The sequence below is a fragment of the Camelina sativa genome, chromosome 15 (assembly GCF_000633955.1).
Source record: "Camelina sativa cultivar DH55 chromosome 15, Cs, whole genome shotgun sequence".
Classification (NCBI taxonomy): domain Eukaryota; kingdom Viridiplantae; phylum Streptophyta; class Magnoliopsida; order Brassicales; family Brassicaceae; genus Camelina; species Camelina sativa.
In genome coordinates this window covers 17,956,912-17,979,435 of record NC_025699.1, presented here as the reverse complement: position 1 = coordinate 17,979,435, position 22,524 = coordinate 17,956,912, and the positions used below count along the sequence as shown (strand labels likewise).

At 35.1% G+C, this 22,524-nt stretch overlaps 6 protein-coding genes across 8 annotated transcripts; 5 read left to right on the top strand and 1 right to left on the bottom strand.

The window, feature by feature from the left end:
* Nucleotides 2,549–4,963, top strand: LOC104747099 (protein DETOXIFICATION 6-like). Its single transcript, XM_010468673.2, is given in 8 exon segments — nt 2,549–2,778; nt 2,780–2,881; nt 2,967–3,511; nt 3,597–3,683; nt 3,897–3,953; nt 4,028–4,266; nt 4,366–4,571; nt 4,664–4,963. Coding segments are annotated over 8 exon segments (1,455 nt in total). The 5' UTR covers nt 2,549–2,622; the 3' UTR covers nt 4,727–4,963.
* Nucleotides 7,277–9,797, top strand: LOC104747098 (protein DETOXIFICATION 2). Its single transcript, XM_010468672.2, has 7 exons — nt 7,277–7,680; nt 7,773–8,317; nt 8,437–8,523; nt 8,599–8,655; nt 8,736–9,180; nt 9,261–9,348; nt 9,501–9,797. The coding sequence occupies exons 1-6, from the start codon at nt 7,435–7,437 to the stop codon at nt 9,309–9,311; spliced, it is 1,431 nt and encodes a 476-aa protein (XP_010466974.1). The 5' UTR covers nt 7,277–7,434; the 3' UTR covers nt 9,312–9,348; nt 9,501–9,797.
* On the top strand, nt 11,499–13,108 carry LOC104747097 (UPF0051 protein ABCI8, chloroplastic-like). 3 transcript variants are annotated; one of them, XM_010468669.2, is made up of 3 exons: nt 11,499–11,802; nt 12,343–12,727; nt 12,812–13,108. In XM_010468669.2, exons 1-3 carry the CDS (start codon nt 11,572–11,574, stop codon nt 12,850–12,852), a joined length of 657 nt encoding a protein of 218 aa, XP_010466971.1. In that variant the 5' UTR covers nt 11,499–11,571; the 3' UTR covers nt 12,853–13,108. The 3 variants fall into 3 exon arrangements, with proteins under 3 accessions (XP_010466971.1, XP_010466970.1, XP_019092067.1); XM_010468668.2 differs by having other exon boundaries at nt 12,343–13,108; XM_019236522.1 differs by lacking the exon at nt 12,812–13,108 and having other exon boundaries at nt 11,601–12,233; nt 12,343–12,548.
* On the top strand, nt 14,470–16,724 carry LOC104747096 (protein DETOXIFICATION 3). The gene is made up of 6 exons (XM_010468667.2): nt 14,470–14,759; nt 14,843–15,387; nt 15,480–15,566; nt 15,657–15,713; nt 15,788–16,232; nt 16,343–16,724. Exons 1-6 carry the CDS (start codon nt 14,478–14,480, stop codon nt 16,391–16,393), a joined length of 1,467 nt encoding a protein of 488 aa, XP_010466969.1. The 5' UTR covers nt 14,470–14,477; the 3' UTR covers nt 16,394–16,724.
* Nucleotides 17,671–19,745, top strand: LOC104747093 (protein DETOXIFICATION 1). Its single transcript, XM_010468665.1, has 6 exons — nt 17,671–17,975; nt 18,072–18,616; nt 18,710–18,796; nt 18,876–18,932; nt 19,015–19,459; nt 19,547–19,745. Exons 1-6 carry the CDS (start codon nt 17,733–17,735, stop codon nt 19,595–19,597), a joined length of 1,428 nt encoding a protein of 475 aa, XP_010466967.1. The 5' UTR covers nt 17,671–17,732; the 3' UTR covers nt 19,598–19,745.
* Nucleotides 19,574–20,810, bottom strand: LOC104747095. Its single transcript, XM_010468666.2, has 5 exons — nt 20,530–20,810; nt 20,371–20,437; nt 20,103–20,293; nt 19,958–20,030; nt 19,574–19,866 (listed from the first exon to the last, which is right to left on the bottom strand). Exons 1-5 carry the CDS (start codon nt 20,629–20,631, stop codon nt 19,712–19,714), a joined length of 588 nt encoding a protein of 195 aa, XP_010466968.1. The 5' UTR covers nt 20,632–20,810; the 3' UTR covers nt 19,574–19,711.

Sequence of the window (22,524 nt, the reverse complement as noted above, 5' to 3'; positions counted from 1 at the left end):
GAGTAGATAGACTCTTTAAGAAGAGCTAATAGACTCCCAGAGAGGAGCACAAAGAATCTTTAAGAGGAGCAAGATACTTCTCAAGAGGAGTAGAGAAACCGATTGATATGGTTAATAACGAAATCAGGTACCTGAATAAGATCATTTATATAATGATTAAAGAGATCTCGGTTAACCATGTCATTACGGGAAATATGGAACCAAAGACATACATGTCGACAATAAAATTATATTGTGTAATGTGATTAATGAGGATCATAAATCTCCGCTCTGTGAGCGTCTAGAGATATAAATTAGCCAATAAAGAGGTAATCAAGTCTATATTAAACTCGTATGAAAGACGAGTAATTTTTGGACTATTGGTCCAAGCATCATAAGGGTATAATTATATATAACAAAATGGTGTGTCGCACCATGTTTTGTTAAAATACCTTATCAAACAAAATGGATGCTATATGGATGACTTGAAATACATCTCATAGGATGCTTGAAGAGCTTATCCCGAAAGATATATGATATCATAATTATGTTCTCGAGAACTCATTGATGATCATCAAAACCTTTAGAGGTTATTTGCAAGAAAAGATCTTGGAAACATCTTCCGAAATAGATGTTATAATAATCAATTCTAATAGAAGTCATATATATATATAGTCATATAATATCATGTATAAATGATGACGAGCATTTATGTATCTTATGAATTGTGCATAGCATTTTCTACTAATCTCTTTGCAGCATAAACTCATTCTCTATGAGTAGATTTTGAGTATGAGTTAAAACGTATCTCCTATTGCAAAGGTATGATTAACTTGGGCTTAATATATTTTGGAACCCCCAAGTTTGGTTTAGTTGGTTTTGCAGATGGAAGATTTATATCGGATCAATATAAAGATATATCGCAAAACAACGACTTCACGACGTTTCAGTGATAGACTTTGGTCGTCGTTTATTCAAGTCATGCCAAAATAATTACGCTTCATATGCTATATCAAGAATCCATAATGGCTCAGATGATGCTCGAATGTCAACCAATAGTTACCCACCGAAGACGGGAGCCTCGTAATATGTTGGCGAAGAACTTTGAACTGATAGTTCGATCAGCATCAACTAGTTAATACTTGTTGAGACCCATTAACAAGAAGCAACAGAAAGACAACAACTCTGTTTGAAGACTATGTTGCATATGTCTCCCAAATCAAAGGAAGCTACACCAAGAACGACAAGACAAGACATATTCCTCTCTTACACTCAAGAATTCGAGAAGAATAAGAAAGTTGATAGCCAGTCCATCAACTCAAGTAACAATGTAGCAGAGTTATTTACAAATGTGCTTCCGACTACCTTATATAGAATGCATCTTCAGAGATCAAAATGCATATTTTGAAGATGATACTTCCAGGGGGAGAATATGATGATTCGAGTGGCTGCACTCTTTTTCCCTTATCATGGTTTTTATCCCACTGGGTTTTTCTATGACAAGGTTTTTAACGAGGCAGTACACAATAAGTAAATGGTGATGGATAATCAAGGGGGAGTGTTGTAAAACAAGTGTGATTAATCTATCAACATATGTCATCACACTTTTACATGTGTCATTGCCAGGTTAATAAGTGGTATGACTTATAACTTGTTTATTCCACTATAAATAGGAATTGAGTAAGAAAGTAGAAATTGAGTAAGAAAAGAGAGAGGAAGATGTAATAATAACATGTAGAGAGAAGAATTTCTTTCACTTACCTCTCGTCCCTTTCTTTTTATTATTATAGTGTATATAGTTATACATACATATACACCTATACATATATAATATAATATAATAATTATATGTTTGAGTTATGTTTTATAACAGAAATCTTAATATCTCAACATAATCATTAAATGCAATCACTTTTATATATGTATCTGTCCTAACTTACATTACATCATATATATTTAAATGTGACAATGCATGTGAACGATGATTTAGATCTAACTAAGGTGAAACAGTAATTAAAAAAAAATGAAAAAGTTATTAGTAACATAATACTATTACTCATAGTCATAGTAACAACAAAGCCGAAAAAAGACCATTGGTAGACCATTAGCAAACCAACGATATACTCCATATAACACTGACATGCATATTCTTGTGACAAATATGTAAATCTGTGACTGTGGCATTAATCTCTTGCTCTCTTCTGCATGCATTTTTTGATTTTTTTTTTCTTTTGGATTTTGTATCTACATTAATCCAATAGTAGAATGCTATTTTGGAGTAACGTTTTATAGCTCAAAATTCTTTGTATCTACATTACTCCAAAATCTTCTAAAATTTAAACCTAATCACCAATAGTAGAACGTTATCTTTTCATTTACAGATCTTTAAAACTTATTCACCTACTAAATTAATTAAACTTATTCACCTACTAACCCAAGCTAGCAAGACACGTCCCCTGATGTACTCACATAGAGTTGACTTCTTTTTTTCAACAAAATACAACTCCACTAGTTTTGTCTGTCTGTTTTTTAAATATTTATAAAGATTTGTCTGTTCTCTGAAGTCGTGTATAATAATCTTCTCGCAAGTTCCTAGGTAAAGTTACGGTCGTCGACAAGAACTAAAGAATCTCCAAGAAGATAATGGAAGATCCACTTTTACGGGGAAACGATCAGACAATCACCGGAAGTCCTAAGTCGACGACGCAGACATGGAGGAAGGATTTCACGGCGGAGCTAAAGAACGTCAGCCTCATGGCGGCGCCTATGGCCACCGTGACCGTTGCTCAGTACTTATTGCCCCGTCATCTCAGTCATGGTCGCTGGCCACCGCGGCGAACTCCAGCTCTCCGGTGTCGCTCTAGCCACTTCTTTCGCAAACGTCTCCGGCTTCAGCATCATGGTAAAATAGTTAGTAGTTATCTATCCTCCTCTGTTTCAAAGATCCGATCTAATCTCAAAGCCTTGAAATCTTTTTTTTTCTGCAGTATGGTTTGGTGGGTGCACTTGAAACTCTATGTGGTCAAGCTTATGGAGCAAGACAATACGCTAAACTCGGAACTTATACTTACTCTGCAATAGCTTCGAACGTACCTATTTGTCTACTCATATCGGTTCTCTGGTTTTACATGGACAAACTCTTGGTTTCAATCGGACAAGATCCTGACATCTCTAAGGTAGCTGGTTCCTACGCGGTTTGTCTTATACCGGCATTGTTCTCTCAAGCGGTGCAACAACCTCTGACTAGGTTTCTTCAGACTCAGGGTTTGGTTCTTCCTCTTCTCTACTGTGCCATAACAACACTTTTGTTCCATATTCCTGTTTGTTTGACTCTGGTCTACACGTTTGGTCTTGGAAGCAATGGAGCTGCCTTGGCTATTAGTTTGTCTTACTGGTTCAACGTGTTGATTCTCGCTTTGTATGTGAGATTTTCAAGCTCTTGCGAGAAGACTCGTGGTTTTGTATCTGATGATTTTGTGTCGAGCGTCAAGCAGTTTTTTCAGTATGGGATACCGTCAGCAGCAATGACTTGGTAAAAACATTTCATTGGTGGATTCTCTTTCTTCCTCTAGCTTGATTTTGATTGTTTCTTTTTTTTTTCTCTTTTCTATATGCAGCATAGAATGGTCCTTGTTTGAGTTCCTTATATTGTCCTCAGGGCTCCTCCCTAACCCGAAACTCGAGACCTCTGTTCTTTCGATTTGGTAATCTATATATCCCTTTAAATATGTGTCTTACTACTTATATATTCATGAGGACTGTGTCGAGTATAAAAGGTTAAGAATAAAAGATTGGTCTAATGAGTAAATATTACTCTTCATCTTTAAACAAATTTGACTTTAGTTTTTTAAAATTTAGATGAACCAATATTTACTCTTCATTTTCATAATCTCATTTTGATTGTGTGCTCATAACAGTCTTACAACAGGATCTCTCCACTATGTCATTCCAATGGGGATTGGGGCTGCTGGAAGGTATGATGACGATATAAACCATTTCAAAGTTTGTTGGGAATTTTCAGATTAGTTACACTTGTTTACTTTGGCAGCACACGGATTTCAAACGAATTGGGAGCGGGGAATCCTGAGGTTGCTAGGCTAGCAGTGTTTGCCGGTATTTTCCTTTGGTTCCTTGAGGCTACCATTTGTAGCACACTTCTCTTCACTTGCAGGAACATCTTCGGTTACGCCTTCAGCAACAGTAAAGAGGTTGTGGACTATGTCACAGAGCTATCTCCTTTGCTTTGTCTCTCATTTTTAGTCGATGGGTTCTCTGCAGTGCTTGGTGGTAATTAGATGAAACCATCAACTAGCAAATGAAATAAAAATGGATCTCGTGACTTTGAATATGTTTGATATGCCTTTGGCTTTATTTTTTGAAAAATAGGGGTCGCTAGGGGAAGTGGATGGCAACATTTTGGAGCTTGGGCAAATGTGGTGGCTTACTATGTCCTAGGAGCTCCGGTTGGACTTTTCTTAGGATTTTGGTGTCACATGAATGGTAAAGGACTATGGATTGGTGTGGTTGTTGGGTCTACGGCGCAAGGAATCATACTAGCTATAGTCACTGCGTGTATGAGTTGGAATGAGCAGGTTAGTAATTACAATCTCTTTACTTCTTTTTTACACTTGATGATTCTTTGTTTTCTCTACTGAAGTTGATTGCTGCCATCGTGAATTTGTAGGCTGCCCAAGCAAGGAAGAGAATAGTTGTAAGGACTTCTTCGTTTGGCAGTGGACTTGCTTGAAGAGTTCTTTATTTCCATTTTTGAGACAAGTCACAGAGTCAGAGTGACATAGATTTTGTTTTCTTCAAATTATGGGACAATTATATCACTACTCACTAGAGAACATTGGAGTGACAATGTAGGAGTTTTTTAATATCCTCTTCTTCACGTCATCGTTATAATTGCATAGTTTGTAAACGTAACGGATACAAGATACTAGTTTAGTTTCGTTTAGTTTTAAAAGTGATAACGTCCTCACGACTACCAAATTCGAATGTCCGATAGACCTTAGAAATTTGTGTCATTGTTTTCACATATTTTAAATTAAATTTATCATTTAATTGTATAAATGATTGATATTTAAAATTGAATTAGTAATTTAATTAATTTCTTAATAAAATATGTTCACTATTCTATTTTAGGGTATTTCTCTTATAATTTATTTTCCCGATTAAAGTTTTCAAAGATAAGATATTTTTTGTGTTTTTAGTACTAGTCAGTGATTGGATCCAAGAAGCAAGCATTTTGTTTCCCAATTGGTATGAGTAATGGAATACTATGCAAGTCTCTAAATGGCCACACCTGAAAATGCAAAAAATAATTAAGAATTAATTGAGGATAAACAATAGTAGTACTCAATAATATATCCTCAATCTATACTAGTATTTTTGCAGCAGTTTTTGCTCAAAAATACTTTTTGGAAAGTTTTTAAATTTAATGCATCGACTTTAATATTAGTTACCAAAATTTTAAAGTTAATTATAGGTAAGATTTTAAAAAATAAGAAAATCTTTCTACCTCATTTAAACATAAATATATAATTCTCTTTCATTTTAATTTGAATTTATATTTAAATTATCTTGAATTATTCTATAATCCATTTAGTTAATAAAAATTGTGATTTTTTTCTACATATGATGTAATACAAATTTTTTTAAACGGACATATATTACTCAATAGATGAATAAAAAAATACGAGTACAATATCCCACATCGTCTAAAAAAATTGGACAATGTTTCAGAGTCAACTATAAAAGAGACCAAAATGATTCCGAATACAAATGAGTAGAAAGCTTGATTTATCAGACATTCAAACTTTAAAAACTTTTATTTGGTTTATTCCGGTTCTCTATTTTAAAGATTTTTAAAAGGTTAAATATGAAAAATATTTAAAACTTTTAAAAAGTTAAATATGAAAAATATTATAGCGTATATACGCAATAAATATTAAAAACTACGATGATACAGTGTGAGTTAAAATATCTCGGGACGAGGTTATATAGCGGACGAGTTTTATCGATATTTATATAAATTAAAAAATATCATTAATTCGGTGTTACACGGGTAAAACATCATTTCATTATTTTGTTAACACCGTCGCTATCAGAGAATAGACATATCTAATTAAATTGATTAAAGAAATATTATGTAAAAAGTAAATTATATTGCGGTATTATATGATTTATTTAATAATTATTATATAATTATAACATATTTAACCAATAAATACAATTTATAATTTAAATATTTTAGTTATAAATAATTTTGCTCTGCGGTGTACCGCGGGTCCTAATCTAGTGGAGTAATAAAAAGTCTACTAACATATGCAATAAATGTTTCAATCAATATCATCTTATACTGTATATGTTATGTTGGATTCTATAGAAAGATTTAGTGGGGGTTATTGGTTTAAGATTTGAAAAGAGTTTTAAAGATTTTAAATGTTATGTAGAATCTGTTGTTATTAGATCAAGATTTTGTTAAACTCTGTTAAAGTTTAGTGTTATTAGTTTGTGATTTGTAAAAAGTCATTTAAAATCTTAACAAATCTGGGTTATTGGATTCAGACTTTTATAAAGTCATTAAAAGTTTTGTGTTATTCAATTAAAACAAAAGAATCTAGGATTGTTAATGAGTTCAATTATTATGTTATTGGTTCATGATTTTATACACTTTCTTTACAAAATAAAGTCATGGAAAGTATCATAAAAATACAAAGATTGTTTGGAGGACTTTACAAGATTTTAGAAAACTAATCAACAAAACTCTCTAGCAATCTTTAACAATCTTTCACTTATTCATTTTTAATGATTTTGTTGAACTCTTCAAAAATCTTCATAAATCTCAAACCAATACCACCCCCTTAAGATTTGTTATATGGATTTTTCTATATAAGTCTCATAAGTTTTATTATCTTGGCACATTTTAACATCAATAATTAATACACTTGGAGTTGAAAAGGTAACAACAATCATTTTTTTTTTGTCTTATGTAATGTATTAAGTGTAATTTCTATACATACATATATATATATATATATATATATATATATATATATATATACATTTTTATACAAACATGTAAAGTGGAAGTTTAAAAAAAAAAAAAAAAAAAAAAAAAAAAAAAAAAAAAAAAAAAAAAAAAAAAAAAAAANAAGTTAATAATTAATATTGTAAAAAAAAAGAAGCAAACATGTAACATCAATAATTAATATTTGGTGGACATTCAAAGTTTGTATACCACAGCTTCGGAAACGTTAAACATAGAAATTCAAGAATGCCTCCCTAGTCCGTACTGGTTGACGTGGTCGTGCAAGAGTCGTGTAAATTCAATATTCTGTTCGCACAGTATACAAAACAAAAAAAAGTCTGCATTGACTTTAATCATATTGGTTTCTTGAATATGATCTGAAATCAAAGGCAAATCCTTCTAGAATTAAGAAGACGACAATGGAAGAGCCACTTCTTCCGAGAGAGGAGCAGTTAGTTTCTTGTAAGGCCACATGGCAAAGTGGTCAGGTCACTGTCGAGCTGAAGAAAGTGAGCCGCTTGGCCGCTCCTATGGCCACCGTGACCATTGCTCAGTACTTGTTGCCTGTCATCTCAGTCATGGTCGCTGGTCACTACGGCGAACTCCAGCTCTCCGGCGTCGCTCTTGCAACCTCCTTCACAAACGTCACTGGCTTTAGTATTATGGTAATTATTATATGACTCTCTTACCTCTTCCAATTCAAGAATCCAATCAATTCTCTCTCAAGTATTGAAAACACTTTAATTTATTTGTTCAGTATGGATTAGTGGGTGCACTAGAAACTCTTTGTGGACAAGCTTATGGAGCCAAGCAATACGAAAAAATCGGAACCTACACATACTCTTCAATTGTTTCCAACATACCAATTTGTTTCCTCATATCCATTCTCTGGATGTACATCGAAAAGCTCTTGATCTCTCTCGGACAAGACCCTGACATCGCTAGAGTGGCTGGCTCCTATGCCTTTTGGCTCATACCGGCTTTGTTCGCCCACGCTGTTGTCTTACCACTGACTCGGTTTCTTCTGGCACAAGGGTTGGTTCTTCCTATGCTCTACTCTGCCGTAACCACCCTTTTGTTCCACATCCTGGTTTGCTGGACTTTGGTTTTCGTAGTTGGTCTTGGAAGCAATGGAGCTGCCATGGCTATTAGTGTTTCTTTCTGGTTTTACGTTGTGGTAGTTGCATTTTACGTGAGATTCTCCAGCTCTTGCGAGGTGACTCGCGGATTTGTGTCCGAAGATTTTCTGTCTTGTATCAAGCAGTACTTCGAATACGGAGTCCCTTCAGCAGGATTGATTTGGTGAGTAAATCATTTTCATAATTCTTGTTAGTCAAGTTACTTGCACCAAATGCTTCCTCTTATCCCGCTTACTAATGCTTCTTCTTATCTCGTTTGTATTTTCTGTCTTCTTTTAATAGCCTAGAATGGTGGCTGTTTGAGCTGCTCATACTCTGCTCAGGTCTTCTCCCAAACCCAAAACTCGAGACCTCTGTTCTTTCGATTTGGTGAGTATCATATGCTTCTTTTACCCTAAGTGTCTCTCTACCAAAACGAATTTAATCATGTTTCTTTCATGTCAGTCTTACAACAGGAACTTTGCACTATGTGATTCCTGCTGGGATCGCGGCAGCTGTGAGGTAAACATGATCTCAATTTTCAAACCAAAACATCTCTTCAACAGTATCTTTTACAACATTAGTCATTTGGTTTCTTGCAGCACACGCGTGTCAAACAAATTGGGAGCTGGGAATCCTCAAGTTGCTAGGGTTTCAGTAATGGCAGGGCTTTGTCTCTGGCTAGTAGAGTCAGCTTTCTTTAGCACACTTCTCTTTACATGCCGGAACATCGTAGGCTACGCATTCAGCAACAGCGAAGAAGTTGTTGACTATATGGCGGACATATCTCCTTTGCTATGTCTCTCCTTCATCCTCGACGGCTTCACTGCAATTCTCAATGGGGTTGCTAGGGGAAGTGGCTGGCAACACATTGGAGCTTTGATCAACGTGGTGGCTTATTATCTCGTAGGAGCTCCGGTTGGAGTTTACTTAGGTTTCAGTCGTGAGTTAAACGGAAAAGGACTTTGGTGTGGTGTTGTGGTAGGATCCGCTGTGCAAGCCATTATATTGGCTATCGTGACAGCTTCCATGAACTGGAAGAAACAGGTTAGAGCTTCGAATAGAAGATTAGCCATTTCAGTATTTTTGTTACACTTATATATTCTGGCTAATGCTGTGATTTGCAGGCTGAGAAGGCAAGGAAGAGAATAACCTCAACTGAAAATGAATTGGCTTAAAGAAAAGGGTGTTTCTGAGAGATATCTCATAATATTTGTAAGTGTCATTGCTCAGTTCTTTTACAGCATACACTCTCAAAACAAAGGTTGCAAAACTTTGTTAATGTTATATCTGATGTGTTACTAATTTTTTTGTAAAAGTATATATTCCAAGTTTTATTAAGTAATGTCTTTTCGTAAATGGAACAGAGATATTCCAATTGCCAATGCTAAAAGACGGTCATGGGTCATTCTCTATTTCTTAATCCATTTAGAGAGAGACGATGTAATAGTTGCAAGTGAATAAAACCTCATACCAGACGGAAAATGGGGCGGACCTACTAAGACTCAAAGGGGGTCAGTTGACCACCCCCTAAAGTTTATATTTTCTCTTTTGTGTTTAGACTATACTTCTCTTATGCTTTTTAGCTTTTTTGTTTGCATCTCCTAAAATTATTGAACCTAATCTGTGGTTCTTTTAAATAAAACAAAGATAGTGTGTTTTTAGTTTTTTTATCTTTTCTAAATTATTAATTTTTTTAGTTATTTTTTGACTTCGGTAAAATATTTTTCTAGGTCTGATCCCCCAAGTCTCTTGTCCCTCCTACAAATAGGCGATAGATAATTAGATAGAACAGTTCCGAATCTGCTATATACTCCTATAACCCAAAGGATGGGCGGAATCTTTGGTTTGGATCGCGCAGTTAAACTAAAACATGCTCTTATTCGCTCGAAATGCTCTGTGTTTCTTCTTATGGTTTAAATTAAAAGGTCACGTAAAATGTAAATAAAGTCTGACTTTCATTCGAAGAATAAAATTGTTAAACAAAGGTGCAGCACGCTTCTTAACCGAAAAACACTGCGTGGTTAGAAATTGGTGTCCTTTCGTCGGTTAGAAACTTGGTTTGATTCGTCCCATGATGGGTATATTGGGAATAGTCATTGTGTGCAGAGCACCTGTATTGTCATGTCTGAACGAAAATCTCATAACACCATTTCTATCAAAACAATTTCTCAAAATTCCCTCAATGGTAAAAGGACAATATTACTCTTAATGAAGATTGTTTTAGGTTAAATATAATTAAATCAGTAATTGTTCAACGAAAAACACAGTAGCTCAGTGGTTGCAAGTTCCATACGCACGTGCGCCCAGGGTTCGAATCCCATTATGCGGGGTACAACTGGTACAACTAGGGTGCAACTAGTACAACTAGGGGATATATGGTACAACTATGCGAGGTGCAACTGGTACAAATAGGAGATATATGGTACAACTATGCGAGGTGCAACTGGTACAACTAGAAGTCCGGTATGTACGACTAAGATGTTCAATATTCTTTAAAAATTGTTAGAGGGGTAGTTTCGTCCTTTCATTAAAAAGGGTAGTGAGAATAAGTGGGGGAAATGCAGAAATGAATTTCTGGTATAGGGACACAAGAGATGAATTCTCAATGTTTTATACAATACTGTAATATATTGGATTTGCCAACCACTAGCTAGTAAGCTTAGTACCCAATGTTTTCAACCAAGTCAAGCGAATTTGCTACCTTGCTCATTTATCTACTTTGGCGGCACGTTTGTGACCGTCTAGTATGAAAAAAAAAAACTGAAAAAATTGTTTTTGTTACAACAGTTTTGTCTTAATTAATCTCTGATGATTGGAACTTGATTCCCAAGTTTTATTGATCAGTTTGCCTTTGTTTTTTATTCATTGATATTCGGAACTTGATCCCCAAGTATTTTGTTTATTTCCAATGTTCTTGTTTGTAGTTATGTATTCCAAAATGATGATATTGGACGACTGCTACTGACCACGACGTCCATCATCTGTGTTTCAAATTGATGCTTTGATGCTATCACTTTAAAAAAAAAATTCGAACCAAATTGTCTTTTGACCACTCGTTAGGGATATTCATATTGCTGGGTGAGTTCACAAGTAATGATATTTAATACCCAGTTTTTTTTTTCTTTTCTTTTTATGGTATGTTATATGATCATTATTCAATATATTTGATTTATTTTCATTATAATTGTTGATCAATTTATCGGATCGAGTTACTTAGACCATGGGCAACGACGTTGATTCGGGCTGTCCCCGGTTTTTTTTTAATTTAAATTTAATTCTTAAAAGCCCAATAACGAAAAAACGGTTCTTATTTGGGGACGTTTTTCATCCGTCTTTTTCGCCACGTGGTGTTGTCTGATTGGTTGTCGAAAATAATTTCTCCAGACAAAATTTCTTCAACTTCCTTCTTTTCTCTCGACGGAGACGACAAAGGCGATGGCGTCTCTTCTCGCAAACGGTGTCTCCGGCTTCTCACCACAACCCACTTCAGATTCCTCAAAATCACCAAAAGAGTTCCACCCAAAACCCGAATCTTTCAAATTCCCATCTCCCAAATCCCTAAATCCAACAAGACCACTCTTCAAAATCAGAGCCGATGTCGGAATCGACTCTCGTCCCACCATCGAAGCTACCGAATCATCAAGCTCAGCCGATAAGCTTCAACAGGTATCCTTCGATTAACTTCCAAGATATGTGTTATTACTCTGCTCCTAAAAAGAAACCAACTTTGAATAGTTTAGATGAAGCTGACCCTCAGCTTCTTGAGTATTTCGATAAGTTAGGTGTTCCTTTAACTGAGCAGAAACGTTTAGCTAACGTTGCTGTTGATGCTGTTCTCGATAGTGTTTCAATAGCTACTACTCATAGGAAGACTCTTGAGAAGTCTGGTGTCATCTTCTGTTCTATCTCTGAAGCTATTAGGGAGTATCCTGATTTGATTAAGAAGTATTTGGGAAGAGTTGTGCCTAGTGATGATAATTACTACGCTGCTTTGAATGCTGCGGTTTTTAGTGATGGCTCTTTCTGTTATATACTGAAGAACACTAGATGTCCGATGCCTATTTCGATTTATTTCCGGATTAACGCTATGGAGACTGGTCAGTTTGTGATTTTATTAGCTATTCCCTGTTACAAAGCTAGATTTTGATCCTTGATCGTTGTAAGACTCCATGAGGCTCTGTTCTCATTGTAGGATTTATTATGTAGGCTCTGAGCTCGGTTTTGAAATCAGCTGGACCAGCGAGGATCAAACAAATTAAAGGAAGTAAGATGTGGGACATTGATGGAAACGAGTACATTGACTACGTTGGATCTTGGGGACCAGCTATTATTGGTCATGCTGATGATGAGGTACTCGCGGCTTTAGCTGAGACGATGAAGAAAGGAACAAGCTTTGGTGCTCCTTGTCTCTTAGAGAATGTTTTAGCTGAGATGGTTATATCGGCTCCGTACAACGATCTTGAAGCTGTTGAGAAGCTATTTGCTGCTCATAAAGGCGAGATCTCTGCGGTTATTCTTGAACCTGTTGTTGGTAACTCTGGATTCATCTCTCCTACACCGGAGTTTATCAGCCAGCTGACAAAGGACAACGGTGTTCTTCTCATCTTCGATGAAGTCATGACAGGCTTGTGTGTTTGTGTTTGCAATGAGGATTCATCCTTTCTTTTTGATGCAGAGAGTGAAGGACGAGGTACAGAGAAGGAAGAAGCAACGTAACCTCTCAATTAGCCATAAGAATGATCAAGAAGAGTTCCATGCGCGTCTAAGTCCAGCTCGGTTTTCATGCGTCGACTCTCCAGCTCGGTTTAATGGTCTCTCTTGTGACAGGTGATGATGATGATGATCACTGCCTGTAAATACGAATCTTGAATTTATCTTTTCTTCTACTAACAAAGCTCTTCTGAGTTGTGTGTAAGCAAAACCTTCTACATGTTGATAAATTTTGGAAATCTATTTTAGTGTATAAAAAGCTTATGAAGGACCAAATACAAATAGACACCAATGCTTATGCTAAAAATAAGAAACTTTCAAAATAATACTATTTAATTTGAGGGATCAAAAATTGTCTCTAACCGATGCCCATGCTCTTACATTGCATACCATTATAATAAGCGGATTCACGAATAATTTCACGAGCACAAACGTTAAAGTATTTTATTTGGTTTGGGTCGGTTCTACTTGCATAGTTCGACTAAAGAATTCTAGGATCCATTATATATTTTAGATTCGAGTTCAGTTTAGCTTGTCTCTCGATTTGGATCGGTTCATATATTTAAATAAAAAACTGAACTAAAATCTAAATTTTAAAGAGTTTAGTCTGGAGCAGATTATTTTATCCGAGCAATCCAAAATAGTCAAACAGTCTGAAATATGCATTAAAAAAATATATTCGATTTTAATGAAATTTGTTGTAGATTTGCAAAAAAAAAAAAGATTAATTTTGTCAAAATGTAACTAGCAACATTTGGATATTTTAGTTATTGAGATAATTTTGATTATTTTTAGTCTAAACATAACTAATGTTTGGGCTCATATTTATAATTGTGGTTACTATTTCTAGGTATTTCAGTCTATCATTCTGTTTTAAGATATCTTGGGTATCCTTTGAATTTTGACAAAAAAAAAACTATTTGTATAAAGGATACAAGCTGATATTTTTAGCTATCAAATTTGGTTCGGCATGGTTTTATTGGTTCAGTGTTCCGATTCTAGTTATTTTGTTCAATCCTAACTTTATTTAATTTAATAAACACAAATTTATTTTCAATGGCGGACTTGTTTCTTCTCGAACGATTCTTGGGACTTGTTTCGCAGGTTTATAGTTTTGAAATGGTTTTAATGTGGAGTAAACTTATTTTTTGGTTGTAATAACGTAGACTAAATAAAAAGCCTGTGAGTCAAAGTCTGAAAGACATACTTATTTATTATATAGACGTGACTCCCAAGTATCTTACAGTTAACTGATTGGATAAAAGCTTAATTAATTGGTTTATCCACTACGGTAGACTAAAAGTAAAACTGCCATACGTTACAGGTGAAGTTGATGGAAGATTTTGTCATTTTTATAGAACTTATAAGAAAAAAGGACAATTATTAAAGAGAAACTATACAACGTCATTGCAGAAAACTTTGATGTTTACTTTAAGTCTTTAACATGTAAAATCTAATAATAGTATACTTTTTGAGAATCTTCGTGGAAAAGATAAAATGCTTCTACTGGTGGAGCTAAAGAGTCGTATAAATTTAATATTCTATTCCCACAATTTCCAAAAAGTATAGTCTACGTTGTTGACATTGGTTTCGTCATCTGTCTATAAAAAGATAAGAGTATATCATCAGAAATGAAAGGCAAATTTTTCAAGACCAAGAAGACGACAATGGAAGAGCCATTTCTTCCGCAAGACGAGCAGCTGGTCCCCGGTAAAACCACATGGCAAAGTGGTCAGCCCTTCTTCGAGCTGAAGAAAGTGAGCCGCTTGGCCGCTCCTATGGCCGCCGTGACCATTTCTCAGTACTTGTTACCTGTCATCTCAGTCATGGTCGCTGGTCACAACGGCGAGCTCCAGCTTTCCGGCGTGGCTCTTGCAACCTCCTTCACAAATGTCTCCGGTTTTAGCATTATGGTAATGACTACTCTCTCCTCTTTAGTTCAATATTATCAAGTTGACTCTCAAATCTTGATAACACTTCAACTCTGTTTTTGCAGTTTGGGTTAGTGGGTGCACTAGAAACTCTTTGTGGCCAAGCTTATGGAGCAAAACAATACGAAAAAATTGGAACCTACACATACGCTGCAATCGCTTCCAACATCCCTATTTGTGTCCTCATATCAGTTCTATGGATTTACATCGAAAAGCTTTTAATCTCTCTCGGACAAGACCCTGACATATCCAGAGTCGCTGGCTCCTACGCCTTGTGGCTCATACCGGCTTTATTCGCCCACGCGATTGTCATACCACTGACACGCTTTCTGCTGGCACAAGGGTTGGTTCTTCCGCTGCTCTACACTACCCTGACCACCCTTTTGTTCCACATCCCGGTTTGCTGGGCTTTGGTTTTCGGGTTTGGTCTGGAAAGTAATGGAGCTGCCATGGCTATTGGTGTGTCTTTCTGGTTTTACGCTGTGATGCTCTCATGTTATGTGAGATTCTCCAGCTCTTGCAAGAAGACTCGCGGATTTATGTCTGAAGATTTTGTGTCTTGTGTCAAGCAGTTCTTCCAATACGGAGTCCCATCAGCTGCAATGACTTGGTAAGTCACTTTTTAAGTTTCTTGTTGGTCAAGTTACATACACTAATGCTTCTTCTTATTTAGTTTGCATTTTCTTTGTTTTCCTTTAATAGCCTAGAATGGTGGCTGTTTGAGCTGCTCATACTCTGTTCAGGTCTTCTACCGAACCCGAAACTCGAGACCTCTGTCCTTTCAATTTGGTAAGTATCATATATACAGAATGACTTCGTTTCATCTTTATTATATTCTCTCTGTTAAAAAACTAATGAATCCTATTTCTTTCATGTAAGTCTTACAACAGCAAGTTTGCACTATGTCATTCCAGCTGGAATCGCGGCGGCTGTGAGGTATGATCTCAATTTTCAAACATAAACATGTTCAACAGTTTCATCCTGAACATTAATCATTTGAATTCTTGCAGCACACGCGTATCAAACAAATTGGGAGCTGGGATTCCTCAAGTTGCTAGGGTTTCAGTATTGGCAGGGCTTTGTCTCTGGCTAGTAGAGTCAGCTTTCTTTACCACACTTCTCTTTACCTGCCGGAACATCATAGGCTACGCATTCAGCAACAGCAAAGAAGTTGTGGACTATGTGGCTGAACTATCTCCTTTGCTCTGTCTTTCCTTCATCCTCGACAGCTTCACTGCCGTTCTCAATGGGGTTGCTAGGGGAAGTGGCTGGCAACACATTGGAGCTTTGAACAACGTGGTAGCTTATTACCTCGTAGGAGCTCCGGTTGGAATTTACTTAGGTTTCAGTCGTGAGTTAAACGGAAAAGGACTTTGGTGTGGTGTTGTGGTAGGATCCGCTGTGCAAGCCATTATACTGACTATCGTCACAGCTTCCATAAACTGGAAGGAACAGGTAAAAAACACTTAGAATAGAAGATTAGCCATTTCAGCTCATTACACTTATACATTCTTTTACTTATTTTTCTTTAATGCATTGAAGTAATTGAAATCTATGATTTGTAGGCTGAGAAGGCTAGAAAGAGAATAGTCTCAGCTGAAAATGGATTGGCTTAAAGGAAGGGTGTTTCTAGCTCATAGCCCTCTAAACTGTTTTGTATGCACCAAACACATATGTATATTTTTGTAGGCCATATTATATGCATATGGGTAGGCCATGTTAGAATGTTGTAACTACATATTGCAAAAGACGGTCATGTGTTTCCTAATTCATTTTGAGATAGATGAACTAAGACAAGAGACAAATGTGGAAAAGAAGATTATTTTTTTTTTTGAACTTGGTCGCTTAACTTAAGATTGAGATTTGAGGCCTGTGGTTCACCAAAGATTGTACCAATCTCGTAACTTTGTCAACAAACATGAGTGCAAACAAGTCATTCCAACATGATTCACCACTCCTATATATCTATCATTCACTCTCTTTTTTTCCAACCACTCATTAACTAAAGAATTTAGAAGTCTTGACTTAACACTTATTTAACCTTTAAAATTATATTAGAAATTAAAACACTTTAGGAATATATAAACTTTGAAATCAACAAAAATAATTAAATGAAGATTGAATGTTCAAACTCGGATGGTACAAAACATGATAGATTACTCTTCAAATATGTTCTTGATGTAAATGATTTAATATATAAATGAACACTATTAAAAGAAAAACTAATGTCATGATGTCATCTTGAATATGTATTTATATTGATAATTTTGTAACATATATTGGATTTGCTGGCTGCTAGGTANTTATTAAATTTAGCTGAATACAGCCTTGTTCAACTGTTTTTTCAGCACCACATATATGTTTAGTTCAGCTGAGAATTCGGTAGTACACCAATCAAATTAAAATATTTTAGATATAAAAAAATTACACCTCGACTTTATGTTTTAAAATAATTAAATAAAAAAATAGTATAGATACGGTATATTAAATATTCTTTTTGGTCAAACAGGGTGTATTAAACATTGAAAAGATTAATTATCCTATGAAATTATCCCATATTTTAATTTGTAAAGAACCTTAATGTCCACCATTAAAGAGAAAACCTTTTCGTTTTATACACAGTAAAGAGAAAACAATACAACGTCATTACGGAAATTTCTGATGTCTAAAATTTAATAATATACTTTAATATGTCGACTTAATATAATATACTCTTTTGGTTTAGCATAAAATGATATGAAAGTTCAAATCAGGATTGTCGTGGAAAACAAATTGCTTTTATTGGTCGTTCTAAAGAGTCGTGTAAACTAAATTGAATACTGTATATTCTATACAAAAAAAGTCAATCACTGACATCAACATTCGTGTCATGGTCTATAAAGATTGAGTCGGTCTATACTCTACAAAAGATAGAACCATTAGCCGCAAAGCCTTCAACATTAGAAAAGAAAGACGATGGAAGAGCCATTTCTTGAGCGAGACGAGCTGGTCACCTGTAAATCCACATGGCAAAGTGGTCAGCTCACCGCCGAGCTGAAGAGAGTGACGCGCTTGGCCGCTCCTATGGCCACCGTGACCATTTCTCAGTACTTGTTACCTGTCATCTCAGTCATGGTCGCTGGTCACAACGGCGAGCTTCAGCTCTCCGGCGTCGCTCTTGCCACCTCTTTCACAAACGTAACCGGTTTCAGCATTATGGTAATTATGTTATGACTCTTACCTCTTGCAATTTTGAGTTTGTGACCAATCAACTCTCTCTCTCAAGTACTGAAAACAGTTTAATTATGTGTTCAGTATGGATTAGTGGGTGCACTAGAAACTCTTTGTGGCCAAGCTTATGGAGCCAAGCAATACGAAAAAATCGGAACTTACACATACTCTGCAATTGCTTCCAACATACCAATTTGTTTCATCATATCAATTATTTGGTTTTACATCGAAAAGATCTTGATTTCTCTCGGACAAGACCCTGACATATCAAAAATCGCTGGCTCCTACGCCTTTTGGCTCATACCGGTTTTGTTCGCCCAAGCGATTGTTATACCACTGACTCGGTTTCTACTGACACAAGGGTTGGTTCTCCCTCTGCTCTACACTGCTGTGACCACCCTTTTATTCCACGTTTTGGTTTGTTGGGTTTTCGTTTTGGTGTTTGTTCTGGGAAGCAATGGACCTGCCATGGCTACTAGTGTGTCTTTCTGGTTTTACGCTGTGATACTCTCATGTTATGTGAGATTCTCCAGCTCTTGTGAGAAGACTCGCGGATTTGTGTCTGAAGATTTTGTGTCTTGTGTTAAGCAGTTCTTCCAATACGGAGTCCCATCAGCTGCAATGATTTGGTAAGTCATTATAAGTTGTGTTTATTATTAAAGTTACATACACTAATGCCTTCTTCTTACCTCATTTGCATTTTCTCTATCTTCTTCTAATAGCTTAGAATGGTGGCTATTTGAGCTACTAATACTCTGCTCAGGTCTTCTCTCTAACCCAAAACTCGAAACCTCTGTTCTCTCCATATGGTAAGTAATGCTTTTGTGTATCCTTTTTGTTTTCTCTTTATTGAAAAGTAGTAGTCCTAATTTCCTTAATTCTTCTCAGTCTTACAACAGAAACTTTGCACTATGTGATTTCATCCGGAGTTGCGGCAGCTGTGAGGTATGATCTCAGTCTTTAATATAAAACATCTTAAAATTCCTCTGTATACATGTCCTAAACATTAGTGATTTGTTTCTTGCAGCACACGGGTCTCAAACAATTTGGGAGCTGGGAATCCTCAAGTTGCTAGGGTTTCAGTATTGGCAGGGCTTTGTCTCTGGCTGGTAGAGTCAGCTTTCTTTAGCATACTTCTTTTCACCTTCAGGAACATCATAGGCTACGCATTCAGCAATAGCAAAGAAGTTGTGGACTATGTGGCTGACTTATCTCCTTTGCTCTGTCTCTCCTTTATCCTCGACGGCTTCACTGCAGTTCTTAATGGTGTTGCTAGGGGTAGTGGTTGGCAACACATTGGAGCTTGGAACAATATTTTCTCTTATTATCTCGTAGGAGCTCCTGTTGGAGTTTACTTAGCTTTCAGGCATGATCTTAACGGTAAAGGACTGTGGTGCGGTGTTGTGGTTGGATCCACTGTGCAAGCCACTGTATTGGCTATTGTCACAGCTACCATTAACTGGAAGGAACAGGTAAGAAACTTTGTATATAAGATTAGCCATTTCAGCTTTACTTCAGTTTCTTTTTGGTCCTAATGGTTTGAATCTAAATATTTGCAGGCTGAGAAGGCGAGGAAGAGAATAGTCTCAACTGAAAATGAATTAGCATAAACGAAGTGTGTTTCCTAATCAAGTTTTGAGAGAGAGATAGGGGTTTAATGTTTTCTTCAATTTTTGGTATACAAATATTTGCAATGTAATGTAGTTACAAGTGAATAAAAAACCTCATTCGTTCCAAACGGGAATGATCCCTTGTGCAGCGAGGCGCTTCTCGACCCAAAACACAACGTGGTTTGCAGTAGGTTTCCTCTCGTCGACCAGAAAAGGTTCCACGGTGCTTGGACCTGACCCGTGTGATGAAATTGAAAATCCTTTTGCTCCTGTTTTAACCAACAAACCAAAGACATAATGTTGCATTGAAATTTGCTACAATAATTGTCTTAAGAAACGAACAACATCAGAAATAATCACCTGTGAGGTTTCCAGTGGGGAAGAAGGCCCAAAAGGAATATGGAATACCTTTCTTCAAGAAAAAACCTTCTAGCTGGCTCAGTAACAAACACAAGTTAGTTAATGATGATGATGATAATTGTGTTAGAAGTTAGAATCAAGAAACCTTAGCATCTTCTTGAAAAGATAAATCTAACTCGGAGATATCATCTTGAGCTTCAAGAATGGCTATTAAAGGAGGAATCACGTCTTCTTCCATCATCTGTCTCAGCGGTTTCGCAGCTGCGGGTTTAGGTTTCTTTGCCGGAACCGCCACTGCTGTCTCTTCTTTTTCTTTGTCTTTCTTTTCAGTTGCAACTAGGAAAGAGAAACAAGAAAGTTACTCTCTTGTATTTTTGAACCAAACATTCTGTTTTACGCAATCCAATATTTACCAGTAGAAGTAGTTGAAGATTCTTGCACAGCACACCGCAATTGGTTGTCCTTTTTATTACTTGATTGCTGCAAAAGAGACAAGAAAAAACTTGAATCATACTGTACTGTGAATACAAATGAGATACAAGCTCCATAGAATTTGTGAAGACATTACAAACCAGTGTTAGTGGTGGAAACAAAGAAGAGGAAGACAGAGTTGGGGTGGTTATGGAGATACGAGTGCTGGGGACTCCAAATGATCCTCCTGCTATTGATGCCATGTTAAGGAAGATACAGAAACTGTAACTGAGATTCTTCACCAATAACACGATTCAATATTCTCAAATCTTAGTTTCTCTCCATCTTCTGCCTCCAACTAAACACTATTTTTATTTTTTTTATTTTTTTTATTTTTTAAGTGGAGCAAAGCAAAAGAAGAGAAGAGAAAATATGAGAAGAGACAAAGATGAAAAAGGCTGAGCCTCAGAGTTGCCAACCACACACATCAAAAAGGAATATAATATAGTTTTTGATAACAAAAAAAAAAAAAAACTTGCATACTTCCAAGTTACAACAATAGTTGTTGTTCCAAAAGTTTTCAAAACATATATTAACCTCTCAAAGCTTTTCTTTTTTTTTTTTACAAAATAAATTTGTATCAAGAGATATAGTTTGATATATAATATTCATATTTTATCTTATATTCCTTAATTTTGCACTATAATAATAATTTGATATAATTTTTTAATAATTAACAGAAATTTTATTTTGGAACTTAAATTTTTTTTTTGTAATTTAAAAAAAAAAAAAGGATTATATTTTTGTTTTTCTAATTTTAAAAACAAAGTAAGATTTTATTTTTATTGTTCAGAAATTTAGTAATTTTATTAAAAAAATCAAATAATTTTATTAAATATAAGAGAAGTAATGACGTTGTTGACAAAAAAAAAGTAATGACCTTAACTTTCCGTTAAGGCATGAGGTTAAATTTTTAAATTTTATAAGTTTGTGTGTTATAATGAAAAAAGTTTTAGTTGGGGTGTTATGTTGAAATTCTTTTTAGTTGGTGTAGTAATCTTGAAGTAAAAAAGTTAACATATTTTAATATAAATCGAAAATATTTTAAAAGAACAGTGCGGAACAGAATAAACAATTTTTAAGAAATAGAAGGAAAATATGTAGAAAAAAATAAAAAATAAATGGTAACAAACCAATAACAATATCTTTTAAAATATATTAAATATTAAATAAATCAAATTTCAATGAAAATACTAATACTACTTTCAATGTGTAGATTTTACATTTGATTTTAAAATAAAATTTGTGAATTAAATTTATAGATGTCATGTTAAATAATAATTTAATATTAACATAGAATGAAATTTTAAGAGTAATTTAAATAATTTTTAGTTTAATTACTATATAAAAATATTTTACGATTGATACATTTCAAATAAAACCTTAAGATTGATATTTGCTATTTTTTTTTGTTCCATTTGTTCGTCATCAATTTTGGAGAAGAACATTTGCTATTTTATGAGGAGTGAGATGGAAAAGTTATTACTTTTAAATAGTAAAAATTTTGAAAAATGAAAAAGAATATCACATTCTTCCTAATTCTTTTCCTAAATTATGGTTACCAATTTGAAGTCAAATAAACCATCTATGTACAAAAGTCTAGGGTTTGTTATGGATATGTAAAATGGTCAAAGACATGTAAAATTCATCCCATCCATCGTTACCTTTGAATCAGAGAATTTTTCTTTCAGATTGCAAGAGCACATAAATTTATTTTAATTTTTTGAAACGACCTTTTTAAAAAAAAAAAAAAAATATATAATATAATAAATAACTACAACTAGTGGTCCCATATCCATTAGCCACCTAACCACATTCACAACCAACAGCAGAATAACATACCAATAAATATCCAATAAAACTAATAACCATTAACCAATAAAATAATATCCAGTATTGATTCCAAATAGCATAAATCAAATAGCCAGCAATCCTAACAATGCTCTAAGACTCAACTCTAGCAACCTAACAATGCAAGGTAAACAATCAATCGAGTCCCTAGAACATCCTCCTCTTCATTGCCTTTGATTCCACGATCACACTTTGCCTTTACCTGCACACCACAAACAACAATTGAGATGCGTAAGTATTATCAC